The sequence below is a fragment of the Sinocyclocheilus anshuiensis genome, unplaced genomic scaffold, assembly GCF_001515605.1.
Source record: "Sinocyclocheilus anshuiensis isolate Anshui unplaced genomic scaffold, SAMN03320099.WGS_v1.1 scaffold190, whole genome shotgun sequence".
Taxonomy (NCBI): Eukaryota; Metazoa; Chordata; class Actinopteri; order Cypriniformes; family Cyprinidae; genus Sinocyclocheilus; species Sinocyclocheilus anshuiensis.
Genome location: NW_015547663.1, coordinates 130,377 through 145,554, shown reverse-complemented (window position 1 = coordinate 145,554; position 15,178 = coordinate 130,377). Strand labels below are relative to the sequence as shown.

At 36.2% G+C, this 15,178-nt stretch overlaps 1 protein-coding gene across 1 annotated transcript in view; it reads left to right on the top strand.

Moving 5' to 3' along the window:
• LOC107702414 (attractin-like protein 1) overlaps positions 1–15,178 on the top strand; it is a 101,253-nt gene that overhangs the window by 38,137 nt on the left and 47,938 nt on the right. Inside the window, 4 exon segments of the mRNA XM_016504738.1 lie at positions 4,631–4,683; positions 8,041–8,135; positions 8,348–8,426; positions 10,112–10,269. Coding sequence (XP_016360224.1) covers positions 4,631–4,683; positions 8,041–8,135; positions 8,348–8,426; positions 10,112–10,269 — 385 coding nt within the window.

The window sequence follows — 15,178 nt, the reverse complement described above, 5'->3', positions numbered from 1 at the left end:
TAACATGGGCTCTTTTGGGCTCGTTGAAGACCAGTCGTACCGCTGCATTCTGAATCATTTGTAGAGGTTTGATTGTGAACTGAATTTCCCACACAGTCATAGAAACAGAAGCTTGTGAGCAGCTTGAAATCCAGGCTGCTGTGTTGCATTCAGAGCTACAGCAGAGGATGGTGGCGCCTTTGTTGTGCTCTTTTAAGAGCAGATGCTTTGTTATAGGCCAGGGGTAGGCAAGTTCGGTCCTAGAGAGCTGCAGTCCTGCAGAGTTCAGCTCCAGCCCTAACCAAACACACCTGAACAAGCTAATCAAATGTCTTCAGGATTACTAAGGCTATAGGCAGGTGAGTTTTGTTTTCAGGGTTGGAGCTGAACTCTGCAGGACTGCGGCTCTCTAGGACCGAACTTGCCTACCCCTGTTATAGGCTGACGTGTTATTCTGGGATATGAAGAGGTGTGCAGCTCGTGGAAGGTTTTGCTTGATGTTTTAACAGTGTTTTATGGCAGGAAACAGGAAGCTGTGTACTTTGTCCCTGCAGGTCTCTTTTCACACTGTATTTTTTGGCACCACAGCACATTTTCATCATAAACATAGCTACAGCTGTACACTGTAGTAGGGTAATGACTCAGGAGGAGAAGTCATCATGGAAGGCATTGTGCACTTCATTTTTTTCCTTTGCTTTACTGGTTCCATTGCTAATACTGTAACTGAATGACATTCGGTTCTGTTTTATTTACATGAATGTTTCTTGCACAATGTTTCTTCAATACAAAAATACTCTGGCAGTATATTGTAAACTACAACATCACAATTAAATCTACTATGCAAAAACATATGTAATATGTCCAGTATAGTTCAATTCCCAAATGATTGATTCTTGTGAACTGGTTCTTTTTAGTGATTCAAAAGCGTAGTGTGACAAGTATATTCCAATTACAGAAAAGGGTAGGTTACTTTAATGAGTTCAGTCTTATTAGTGCATCAGAAACATGCAGTATCACCGGTGTATTTTGATTCCTGAGCAGTTGACTCTTACGAGCGAGTAATTCTCTTTAGTGAATCAAAATAGTTTGACCAGTGTAGTCCAATTTCTGAACAAGCGACTCTTATGAGTTGGTTCTTTTGAGTAAATCAAAAACATAGAAAGTGACCAGTATACATTTGACAGTTCTGCACAAGAATTGGCTCTTTTTAGTAAATCAAAAACCTAGTGTTTGACCAGTGTAGTCCAATTACTGAACAAGCAGCTCTCATGAGTTGGTTCTTTTTTTGTAAATCAAAAACATCGAGTGTGATGTGTAGTTTTGATTCCTGAACAAGTGACTCTTATGATTTGGTTCTTTTTAGTGAATCAAACTCACACAGCCGTGTTGCTTGATTTATGAACAAATGACTCTTATGAGCAACAAACAACTGAAGTGATTAATGATCAAATGTACTTTTGCTTTTCAAATTCTATAGTGAGAAAACTTATTTTAACCCAGCATTCTGCTGTGTATGGTATCGAAGATGTTGGGAGAAGCTTCTCTCTCTAATACACACACACTTTTTTGTCATTTCATTTTGTGTGTGTGTGTGCATACCGGTAGATGCTTGTTTTTAATTGTGTGTAACCCAATCAGGCCAAGCCAGGTCCAGTGATGATGTATTCAAGCGTGTCTTCATCACAAGGACAAATGAGTGCACAGGCTGCAGTCGAGACGGCCATTACCACTTCCTGTTTATTACTCTCCTTCTCACTCTGTTCTCTCTCTCCTTCATTACTCAGAGCGGACAGATGCCATTACCCATCCTACATAACGAGGTCCATAATGAAGCACCAGGACCGTTTTTGTCACGCACAAATACTATCACACTCAAAAGGGTTGATTAAAGACCTGATGTGCTGCAGTGATCGCTCGCCGACCCTCTTTTAGTGCACTGACATTGTGAAAGAGCAATTCAAAGTTTCCTTTCACAGACCTGATCGGGACTTCAGAGCATCACGTCATTCTCCTTTGCTATCAGACGACAGCTCAACGAGAGATATTTGAAAAGATACACATGATTAAAGAAAGAAAATTGATACAATTTGAAGCAAAAGCATGCTTGATTACTGTAGAGTCCATCATCATCATGGTGGAGTGTCATGGAGTGTGTTGTGTGTGTTGCGGCACTCCAGGTGTGACCCAAATGGGGATCAAATTATGGCACTACAGAGAGAGAGTGCATTAAAGCATGCACAGCGTGTAGGTGCGCTCTCACTGGAGATTAAATTAAGATACTGAGAGTAAGAGTGCATTATGTTTCACCACCCTCACGGAGTACATTGTGTGTATGTGGGCATGAACGTTGGAAACCTCTCCTTCTGATTTGCACTGTATGGGTGAAAGAGAATAGTCATTTCTGAAATGTCATCCAGATTAAAGGCTAGGGGACTGATATGCAGAGGTTTTAAAATGTCTGTGGTGCAGTTTGTCCTGTGTCCTCTGTACCTTGGTAAAAGTGTACTCTACCTTGTCCTCTCATATTTATCACCAACTCTCAGAAAAAAAAAATATGAATGCTTCAGCTCCTTATGATAAAGGTGGATCCCTGCAAGCTAAGGGCAAAGAGATTTAGAGTATGAGATGGAGGTCTGTGTATATTTAACTGTGAGAATGGTGCAGTTTAGTAGGTGTACTTAAAAGGTAAATATGTATTTTTTTCCCCATTATTTTACTATCACATGGCTGGATGTCGATCCAGATTTCCCAATTCAATTTGATTCATAAATCAAAATTGCTCCCAAATGAACAGCTAAGTAAGCAGATCATAAATATGAAAGCCCATTTCAGCCAAAAAAATGCTTTGATAAAATAAATTGAAAAGTCAAATAAAATTATAATGTAAAATGTCATAATTATGACATACTAAGTCATACTAATTATGCGATAAAAAAATGGAATTAATATAAAAACATCTGCCAGAGACAAAAACATAACTGACATAAGTTGAAATTATAAGATAAAAAGTTATGATAAAATTAAAAATGCTGGCAAAAAATGTGACATCATAATTATGAAATAAAAAGTTGAAATTTTGAGACGCTAAGTCATAATTGTAGGATAAAAATTCATTAAAACATTTTGACTTAATTGACATTTTGTCGTAATTATGGCTTTTTATGTGGTAATTATAACTTATAATGTGCTTAATTTCAACTTTTTATCATAATTATGATTTACCAAAGCACTTAAAGCACAAAACTCTTACCAAAAGGTCGCCGTGATTTTGCCAAGTAAGACATGTTCCTGGATCAAAATCTTTTGTTGATCCTGGATCAACATTACTGTCCAAAAATACAGATTTAACCCAATCCCCACCCCTAAACCTAACCTTACCCATAATTTATTCCTAAAATCAGAGGGAAATGATAGCTGATTAACAAGGGTGTATAATCACCTAATCCTGATTGTAAGCCTAAAACTGACATCTCCTGAAAAGTTATCTCTCAATTCTGATTGGTTCATTGGAATGATGTTCCAGGATCAACAAGGATGTTGATCCAGGAACATGTTGTACTTGGTCAAATCACGCTCACCCTTACCAAAATGGGCTAAGAGTTACAGGATTTGTTTGTTTTTGCATGTAACTTGTGAGGACAACTCAATAGAAAACCTTTTTTTTTTTTTTATGATTTCATGCATATTTTATTGCATCACATTCAATACAAACCCTAAAGCCATATTTGGCTAGACTGCACAATTGTAATGCATTTGCATACTTACATCAAGTATTTTTCTGGCCGTAATGCATGTGAACTGGGAGCATTGTGTTAGATTAGCTCCAAAGTAACTAGTCCAGAGCCCGGCATTCTGCATTAACTATAACATCGCTTCATTTACTTGTTAAAAGCGGCTTTAATGATTAATCGCATTTGCACTTCAGATACGCTTACAGGACAATGCCGTGAATCGAAAGTGAATTCCCTCTAGAAACTAAGTGGCGAGATTTCTGTGAGGAGAGGGGGAGTGAGCAAGTTGTGCTCACAAATGAATGCAGACTCTAATTGGACCGTCAGTTTCTGGCTCAGAAGAGCAACAGGATGTATAATCTGCTTAGGCTGGTGGAGAGCTGGGCCGACAGCGCTGTGTTAATTGTTTAGCGTGTTTGAGATTGAGGTAGAGGAAGCTTTGGGTCTCCTGGCACTCTAATGAAGCTGAGGAAATAAAGGACCCCAACAACAGAGTGGAATTGCATAATCTGCCTTAGTATGGAAAGGGACAAAGATAGCACAGGCACCACACAAATTCAAACATTTTGTGATACAAATACGTAAATGGCTTTTTCTGATGCCATAAAAAATGCCATAAAAAACACAGATGTACAGATAAAAACTACTAAAAAATACCCCTGCTAAAAATATTAAAACCTAAAAAAAGAACAAAAAAATCTAGATAGCAAAACATCTCGATCCTTATTTTATTTCTTTCTTTATTTGTTTTTTTTTAATTGACAACAACCTTTTTGTTTTCTTGTTTCACACTCCATTTATTTATTTTTAGTGTTTAATAATTATTATGACATTTGCATGTTCAGATTCATGCACCAGATATTGCATTGTCTCATTACTTCATGTACTTCATCTGAATTGTTTTTTTCCCCTCTCTGCAGTTGTGATTCAGAAAACCGTTACCTTGGCAACCCTCTCCGAGGAACCTGTTACTGTGAGTATTCTCTATTTGAGCTCTGACCTTAACGTAATCCTGTTGTACCTTGAAAATTCATCTGACTCTGCAGACACTTTCAAACTCAGAGGCTGTCTTCCATTTAATGAAATTAGACTCAGGGGGCTTAAGATGCTGGGAAACCTGGACGAAATTGCCATGGGATGATGCACAACCACACAACAAGATAAAAGCGGTGGATGAGACATTCTGATTTGGCAGAAATCAAAAAGTACAGATAGATCTCTTGAGCATCTCAGAAGATCTGCAGCAAACCATGTTGAAGTCTGATTGTGTGTGCAGGGCTCAAATGCACAGCACTAGGGGGCAGTCTTGTTGTATATCAGAAACTGCGTATTCTCTGAGTATACATCTGTGTTCCTCTTTCACTTTTTTTGCAATTACTATCAGCAGTCATCATGGAGTCTGAAAAGGCTAAATGCAGTCAGTAGCATTTAGGACATCAAATTTCACTCCGTTTGCAAATCCCACCAGCATTATCCCCGTTGTCATCAATCAGGATTAAATAAAGCCTTCAATTTATCAATCAATTTCCATACACTCCTCTCCCTCTACGTCTGTTAGGTGAAGCGCATGTGCTCGCAGGCTTCTGGCTCAATTGCTATTTAGAAGAAAAGTGTATCACCCGCCCGTATTTTCTCAAATAGTGTCCTGTAGGGGGAAGTGTTGCTGGAGAGTGGGCCATAGGCGACGATATAAGACTGGTGAGAGTGTCAAGCCCAGTCAGAGTGAGTAAGCGAATGATTCGAACTAATTAAAGACACAAGAGCAGAAGTTTGGTGGACGTGGATCCAGTAGGAAGTGTGAGCTTTCTCACACAAGCAAGGTTTGACTTGTGCATTTCCGGAAGCAGCACTAGCACAAGCGCGCTCAGTGTGTTCTGTCAGTGTTACTTGACTCACCATCAAAGGAGAGTGATCCTGTAAAAACGGACTTCTGACCCAGTAAGACCTATTGTTCATGTTTAATTTTCTCAGATTGGTTTACACTCGCACCCTGCCTGCTGACCAGCCCTCCATGTATTCGCAGTGGGCAGCGTCTTTAATGACCTGAATGGAGTTCATTGCTATGGTTTCTGTTGTGTTTTAATGTTGAAATGGAAATTTTATGTTTCCATTTTGGCATTACAGTATTCTAGCTTAGTTAATTCAGTAGATTCAGATTAATGTATCTACTCTAGGACACTTAACCCTCAATCGGCCCCTGGGGTCAATATGACCCCAATTGATTTTTTCATAAAAAATTTATATTTCACATGCAAGCTAATGGTGTAGTTGAGGAATTTTGTGTTAAATGGGTACAAAAGTACTTCATATCTCCCAAAACACAGCATTAATGTATAGATGAGAAGTAAACAAAAAAAAAGATATATTATTTGTATGATTAAAAATGTATATATTTTTCACAATTACTCTTTCAATGTTTGGGGTCATACTGACCCCAAGGGACTTAAGTGTAAACAGGAAATGAGGGACATTTGAGGGTTAATTCAATGCACAAGAAAAAAGTTACTCATTCTTGCTGTCAGAAGCGACCACAAGCCATTTTTCAAAACACAACTTTTAAGAGACCCTAGACTTAGTTTTAGGAGAAATAAAACACTTAAAAAAAAAAGTCTATATACACTACCATTCAATGGTTTGAGGCCATATTTAAAAAAAAAAGAAATTAGTATTATTCAGCAAGGATGCATTCAATTGATCAAAAATGATGTAAAAATATTCTTAATATTTGTAAAAGAACCCTGAAAAATATATAATAAATATATATATAATAAATTATAAGAAATGTTTAATGAGCATTATATCAGATTTTAACATTTTGCATTACATTTACATTTTAATTGTTACAGTATTTTTGTTTTTAATGTATTTTTGATCAAATAAATGCAGCTTTGGTAAGGATAAGTAACTTCTTTCACCAAAAAATTAAACTTCTGTCATCATTTAGCTACCCTTACTTTTTTCTGTTGAATATAAAAGGATATTTTGAGAAGATAATCAGTGGTAACCAAAACTGTTTGTGGTTACCAACATTCTTCAAATGATCTTTTAATTGTTTAATTTCTACAGAAGAAAGTCAGTCATACAGGTTTGGAACAACATGAGGGTAAGTAAATGATGACAGAAGTTTCATTTTTGCTCAGACTATCCCTGTAGAAGTGTGTTTGAGAGAATAAATTCCAGATTGTAGCAACAATCATACAGAATAATGATCACGTAATTGGTGCACATAGTCTATGATTAGTTGTGTATGGTCTTACACAAAAGTTGAGAGCATAAAACTTTTTGAAGCATGCAGGATGACAAGCTTCTGTCTTGGACTTAAATGTTATGTTCCAAGTTTTTTATATTCCTGTTTAATAACTTACAACTTTATGGCTGACATTCCTCTCAGAACAGCTGTCTGACTTATGAAACTCACTGACATTCACTTTAGAATCACCATTCTGTTTCATTGAAAAAATCCAGCATATATCACCTTAATGCTTCAAGAGCAAGCTGGGGGACGGTTTTGTCACCTATAGATAGTTGCATCTGAAACTAATTTTAAGAAGTGACAGCGTTCCTTCTGGAAGGCTGATTTAATGGAAAGAAGGACTGATGCTCATAGTAGTTGATTTGCAGATCAGCACTACTCAGTGTCTGAAAGTTACATGATCTTTCAAGCAAAAATACAGGAAATGTGTGAAACTATGTTGCTTCCATGTCACATCTGAATTGATTAAAACCTTATAAAGGCATCTTTCGAGTTGATGGGGAGTGAAAGAGATGTTTACAATGCCATATTGTGATTCACACAAACAGCTGTTCTCTGAGAGATGCCTGTGGCAGCATTCAGTCATTTAACAGCCCAGGAGTTAAGAAAACATTTCTTTGTCTTTGAAACAATGCTTTAAGAGACCTTGAGGAAGAAAAAACTTACTGTACCTTAGGATCTTCCTGGTCGAAAATTGGGAATTTATTGTTTAGTCTTCAACTTTTAAACCTTTAGGCCTAGTTCTGGTAAAGGATAACACGTTCTTTTATGTAACTAAGAAGCGTAGATTTCAAATACTTGTAGACGTCTTAAAAACAATTGAGCTTAATCAGAGTGCATGCTTATTAAAGCAATGACACACTTAGAAAGGAAGTATTAATTTAGTGCAATTAAAGTGACTGATGATTCATGTAGCCCTTCAAAGTAGCCCTCTTATTGTAAGAGTGAATGTGCGCCGCTCTTTCGTGATGTTCTTTAAATGGAAACTTTCAACCATTAACATGCCAGAGAATTGCATGGTGTGGTTCATGATGATGTAAAATGTGGTGATTAACAATAGGGTTTTGATCTGAACAGATAACTTGCTGATTGATTACCAGTTCACCTTCAGTCTGCTTCAAGAAGATGACCAGCACTACACTGCCATTAACTTCATGGCCACTCCTGAACAGGTCAGTCGCAGTCTACTTATCTGAGAACAGAAGCAACTGAATGGTTTGACCAGATTGTGATTATCATAGAGAAGTCTTCTGATTGTCAGTTAGATTATATACATTTCATAAATGGCATAGTTCATTCTAAAAATGAAAATTTTGTCATTATTTTCTTTCAAAAACCATATAAAAGCCATACTGAAACTTTCTTTTCTCTCTCCACTTTATAGACCAGTAAGAACTTGGACATGTCCATCAATGCATCAAACAATTTCAATCTGAACATCACTTGGTCAGTTGGGTCAACAGGTACTGACTACTCTTTTCCTCTGTTGAATATTTAGCCTTGTTTTGTTGTATAAAAGTTATTGCTTTTGTACAGTAGTAGTAAACTAATATGTTTGCTGAGCAAATCTTCTTCCTTTTTTGCATTCATACATTCAACAGCTGGTTGCCACACACTCAAAAAACAGGAGACACATTTCAATATGCAACTTTTAAGAGGTTTTACAGTCTAATAGATGTCAGCATATTTAAAGCGCCACTGTTAAAAATATTATAATTATTTTTTTAAAATATTCTAATACTTTTATTCTGCTAGAATGCATTAAATTGATCAAATAACAGTAAAGGCATTTTTATCATTCTGAACAAATTCTATTTCAAATAATTGCTGTTCTCTTGAACTTAATATTCATCAGAGAATTCAGAAAAAAATAGATGCTGCTAAAAATTCAGGTTGACCATCACAGCAGAAAAAGCATTTTAATATAACAAAATAAAACTGTTAAAATTGTAATGATATCTGACAGTATTACTATTTTTACCTGATTTTCTTGATCAAAAAAAAATCTTACTAACCCTAAAGTTTTGAATGCTGGTGTAAACAAGTCAGCCTTACTAATCAGTTAGGTGTGCCTAGTTGACCGTCGCATGCATTCTCATGTTAGCATAATATCATAATGGGTCTGACACAGAGATGCTAATGCATTGCTTGTTTGACCGCAGTGTGTTCCTGGGTGTGTTGGGTATTTTACAATAGACAGACACTCAAGGACGTCACCATTATCCTCTATTGTTTATTTCTGTAATCACCTTTTCGTCCAAATAGTCACCAGCCAATTTTTTTTAATGTGACTTTGACATTCACGCTCCTCTTTAACAGGTTCACTCCTCTCCTTCTCGACCTCCCAGCTCCCCTCAATTAATATTTGGAGTGGTGTCTTTCTGTTTGAAGACACTCTCCCCTGAGAAGGGCTTCTAACAATAGTCTAGCGTGCGGCTCTGAATTCTGGGGCTGCAGCGTCTTCAGGAGCACTGAACGATTTCAATTAAGATAAACATTGCCACGTAGTGGCATTTGGGTTGTCATTTTGTGGGCTTTGTTTCATAGTGCTGGTTTGGAATGACGATTGGTGGGACTTAAGTGTTTCACTAGAGAACTTCAGAAAGTTTAAAAAGTCTTGATAAAATAGGACAAAGGCTGCTTTTCTTTTCAGCTCCTCCAAGTCATTTTTTTGTTAAATTATGGTTTTATACCATGTTTCTCATGTTTAAAATAGATAATGAAATTGTCACACTGAGAGGTTGTTTTAAAAACTCATTTTCTCCATGAATAAAAACATCAACAAACAGCTAAACAGTAAAGTATGCAGTCAGCCTTGTTGATTACTGGTGCAATTCACTGGATTTGCATTGCTCTCAGTCGCCCTTATTTAATAGCTCAGAAAGCATTAAGTGGCAGTCACACTACATTTTAAGCATGCATCATTTTTTTCAGACCCCACAATAAATATAGGCAAAGATTTGATGTTTTTGCTCAGGGTTTTGAATAAGTAAGTATATGTATGCAGAGCCGCCAACATGCAGAGGTCAATCTGTGACCCTTTATTGTCAATGCTTTAATTAAGAGAAGTTATGAGGTGTATCAAATGCCATTTCTGAATGCCTCCTTTATATCTGAATTAATCCATCACATTCTTTAATCTTTACAGCTGGGACCATCTCTGGGGAAGAGATCCCCATCATGTCCAAGACCAACATCAAAGAGTACAGAGACAGTTTCTCTTGTGAGAAATTCAGTTTTCACAGCAATCCCAACATCACCTTCTATGTATACGTCAGCAACTTCTCATGGCCAATCAAAATACAGGTGAGGAAACATTTTGACTGGTTTGGCTTCTGCTTGAATGCTCCTTTGTGAAATGGAAATCCACAAAAACAAATGTTTCTAAAAAGATCCAATGCTCCTTGATATGGAAATCAATTATTCAGTTATGCACTGGGATAGGTTTGCATCTTATGGTCCATAAAATTGAATCAGCTCTTAAGTGGCAATGTGTTACGTTGCCAGATGCCTAGACGACGGACATAAAATGACATTGCTGGAGTAATGTGCAGACCGATGTTATCTATCATGGGAAAAACATTTATGTTGAACCTCCACTGGTGTACATTAGTCTTATTATGAAGGATGTTTGCAGTTTTTATTGCCTGCAATCAAACAGAAGGAGAGATATACATGCGATTGCACAGGTAGTTTGGTTTTAGAAGAAAGAAAAATATCTTGTCAAAATGAATCTTCTAGCCTCTATTTATCTGGATCCATTTAAAACTTATAGTTATCCAAATTTGGTCTTTCATGTGTTCCTTAAAATGGCGACTACACACTACCATTCAAAGGTTAGTACTTTTATTTTTAAAATAATATAATACTTTCATTTCACAAGAATGCATTAAATTGATCAAAAGTGACAGAAAAGGTATTTATAATGATTTACTTTTCTGGTAAATGCTATTCTTTTCACTTTCTATTTTTCAAAGAACAATGTGTGTGTGTGTGTGTGTGTGTGTGTGTATATATATGTATGTATGTATTGTGTATATATATATATAGCCTGGATAATAATTAAAGACATTTTTAGAATGATTTATAAAGGATCATATGATGCTGAATAGTGGAGCAATGAAAATTCCGCATTGCCATCACAGGAATTGATTGCATTTTAAAATATATTAAAATATAAAACAGTTGTTTTAAATTGTAATAATATTTCACAATAATGCTAAATTATTTGGTCAGATAAATGCAACCTTGATGAGCATAAGAGACTTTTTTCAAAAGCATAAAAAAAAATCTTATCTCCAAACATTTGAGCGGTAGTGTGGCATGAATGACCAGAATCACTGTTGCGGTTTGAGACCATTGAGACTTGAGGTTTATGTGTGTGCTAGAAGCTTTAGGAAATGTGGCGCAACAGAGTCTTATCCACCCTGACAGTCCCCTCCGTTTCTCTGTCCTCTGAACACTGCTCTGAGCGTGCCGCCCAAGGCTCGATGACATCAGCACTACATTATATGGTTGTATGGCTGGCTCTAATCAAGACCGTGCGGTAGAACATCCTCAGCTCTGTGATCAGACATAGATGTGATCTGGCACTATGAACTAGCACCTCAGCTGTGACTCTGCTTTTAACAACATATTACTCCAGTGTGAAATGTCATCACTTAGACTTGGACACCGTCACAGAGCATATGTAACCTAACCATTCCCTTTCATTGAGCTGTTCGTAGATTCTAAGGAAGTGAAGTGATTCTGAATTCTGGAGCAATATGTATGATGTAGTTGACTCTTTGGAATCAGTTATATTTTGGTTTATTTTTTATTTTTTTTATTTTACATTTTATTTTATTATTATACTATTATAGTATTCTTTATAGCTTTATTCTTTATAGCTTTTTCAGTTTTTCAGTTCATTAGTTTTTTTTTTAGTTAAAATTGTAATAATTTTAGTAGTTGTCAGTCTAGTTAGTTGTCAAGGTAACATTTTTTATTTTCTTTAAACATTTTTTAAAGCTTAAATTTTTCAGCTAATATTTATATTTTATTTAATTTCAGTTTTATTTCAATTAACAAATATTTTTTATAATAGTTTTAGTTAACAATGACAACACTGTTTGGGATTGAACAAATTGACCATTGTTAATTTATAGATTTAGATCCGAATTGTCTAATAGTGATTTGGATCCTGTCCCAACAAATTGTCCAACCAACTTTTCAAAAAAATGAATATTTACATACAAAATAATTAGAATCAGTCTGTATGTCCGTAAAGCATAACAAGTCATTGTGTATGACTTTATATAGATATAAAAATCTTTAGGAAAGGTAGTTTAGCTAAAAGAAAATTGTTTTGTAATTTGCAGATAGATAGAAAGAGCAGGCATATTAGTCTGTATGCTTATGTCACTGGTAGTTGGTGCACACTGGGTAATGTCAGCTCCCCCTGTCCCCTGATGTCTTTCCCTAAATGACTAGTCTGAAGGAAAAAGTAATAACCTTCTATATTGGTAATAAAATATATTACACAAAATATGATAAAAACTTGTAGCAGCCCTTTAGAGGGTTCGATGTTGAACAGGTTTTCTGTGCCTAGTGAAGCTATTTATTAAAAAATGCACCACAATAAAGGAAGATTTCATCTGGTCGATATCCATATGGTTTATAAAGATAACCACCACAAATCCTCTCAACCTTTCTGTCGTTCATTACCATTCGCCAGCTGTGCACCGAGACGCTCAGATAGTGCACGTCATTTGTTGTTGCGACTATCTCCAACAGCGAGAATACACCTAATATTGATCTGCATTCATTCCTCTGTTCCTCTATCACGTATGAGATGAGTTCCTCTGATAAGGTTCATTTATTTACGTTGGTCTCGCAGACCTTCATCTCAGTTGAGCTGTGTTCAAGCAGTAATAGTTTTCTATTAGATTTCCCAAAAGCAGAGTCACTTATTTACCATGGCGATGCATCATTAAATCAAATGGACCCCCGTGACACAGTGAGCTCGCTCTCCTCTGATGTTTATGATCAGAAAGTGTGATCAGCATTTATTGGCTTACTGAGGAAATTGGGACTGTGAAACTATGCACATATGAGGACCGCGGCCTCTCTGAAAGCATCAGATATTAGATAGGGAGAATTGGAAGTGCTCTCGTTGTGCACGAAACCCAATATGACAAAACATTACTGCTGTCTCACTGTCTCATGGGTCGGTGTGAGGTCAGCCAGTATGAACAAGATAAATAATCCATTTCAGGCATGTATGTGCAAGCTTTATTTTTTTTACTTTAATGCTACTATCCGTAACAAAACTGTTCAGTGAATGTAGTTAAATTCACAATAAATTAAGCCTTTTGAACCAAAAATAATTTATTTGAATGGATTTGTTGTAGTGCTGTTGTGTACATTTAAATTAACTTTGTTATGGTTACTAGATACAAATGCTAAGGTCTCAGCGAAATATGAACTTAGTTTGTCTGCATCTGCTTACACACCACTGTGCAATGTATTGGGCCACAGTTTATGCTACTCTGATTCACACTGCTTTTCAATTTATTATCCAAAAAGTAATAATAATAATACTACTTATTATTAGTATTATTACTATTATTATTTTTCAATGTATATTAAATATGAATGTACTGTATTTTATATAAAAATATAAAACAATTTATATACAATTTACAGTGGTGGCCAAAATGATTAGAACACTAGTATTTTCACCAGCTAAAAATGGTTTTAAGTCAGTTATTTCTATCTTTTGCTGTATTGTGTCAGTAGGAAATATCAGTTTACATTTCCAAACATAAATTTTGCCATTAATTGTAATAATCCAGTGAGATTTTTGTTTGCACAAGGAGTCTGACAACAGCCAGAGATCTGATCTCATCATCATCATCCAGTCTGTCTGGAATGACATGAAGAAAAGAACAAACTGAGACAGACTAAATCCAGAAGAACTGTGGCAATGTCTCCAAGATGCTTTATTATGTAATATATATATATTCGTTATCATTATTATTATCACCATCATCATCATCATAGAAGACTTTAGGTTTGGACACAAATTTTGCAATTAAGGTACAACGCAGAGCTGCTTGATACTCTCACAGTAGTTTCCTCTCTCCACTTTATATTTGTGTCTCATTAGGAAAATTTTCCTGACAGTCCTCTCCAGATATCAGATGCTTTGTTAGTGGTTTTTCAGTCTACAGGATGATGAGCAATTCCAACAGATTTATACAATGATCTAATGAATGATAATTAAAGGAGACATATTATGCCCCTTTTTACAATATGTAATATAACCCTCTGGTGTCCCCAGAATGTGTCTGTGAAGTTTCAGCTCAAAATACTCCACAGATAATTTATTATATCATTTAGAAAATGCCTATTTTGAGTGGAAGCAGAAACACGCTGTTTTTCTGGCCTGTCTCTTTACAGTGCCTTGCTTCATACCCCTTCATTTTTTTCACGTTTTGTTATGTTGCTACCTTATGTTAAACTGCTTTAAATTACTTTTTTCCCCCCACATCAATCTACACACCATACTGACAAAGCAAAAACAGAATTGTCACAACTTCGTAAATTTATTAAGAATAAAAAAACTGAAATAAGTACATTGCACAAGTATTCATACCCGTGTTTAGGTTCATTGTCCTGTTGGAAGGTGAACCTTCTGCCCAGTCTGAGTTTCTGAATGCTCTGGACAAGGCTTTTATTAAGGCTATCTCAATATTTTGGTGCATTGAACTTTTCTTCTACTCTGACAAGTCCCTCAGTTCCTGCCACTGAAAAACAACCCCACAGCATGAGGCTGCTGCCAGGACACTTTACTTTTGGGATGGTACCTTAATTCCAAGCATTATGTTTGAAGGAAACCAGCTCTGGTTTCCTTCAAACATAATGCTTGGAATTGAGGTTTATCAGACTAGATAATATTGTTTCTCACAGTCTGAGGGTCCTTTAGGGCAGCAGCAATATACAGTAAATAACTCCATAAATCCACTGCTCTCTTGTCTCCTCTGAGGCTGGGACTCTAAACAGTGTTCTGTGCTTGTCTGTGGAGCCAAAGACAGAACAGTTAGGAAGTTTTGCTCAAACTTTCGCCATGGCATTAGAACTGGTACACCGTTGTCGCCTGCGAAAACACAATAACGGCGCCGTGGGTGGAAACTTACAGATTAAGGGGCGGTAATATTATAATGAGATCCCT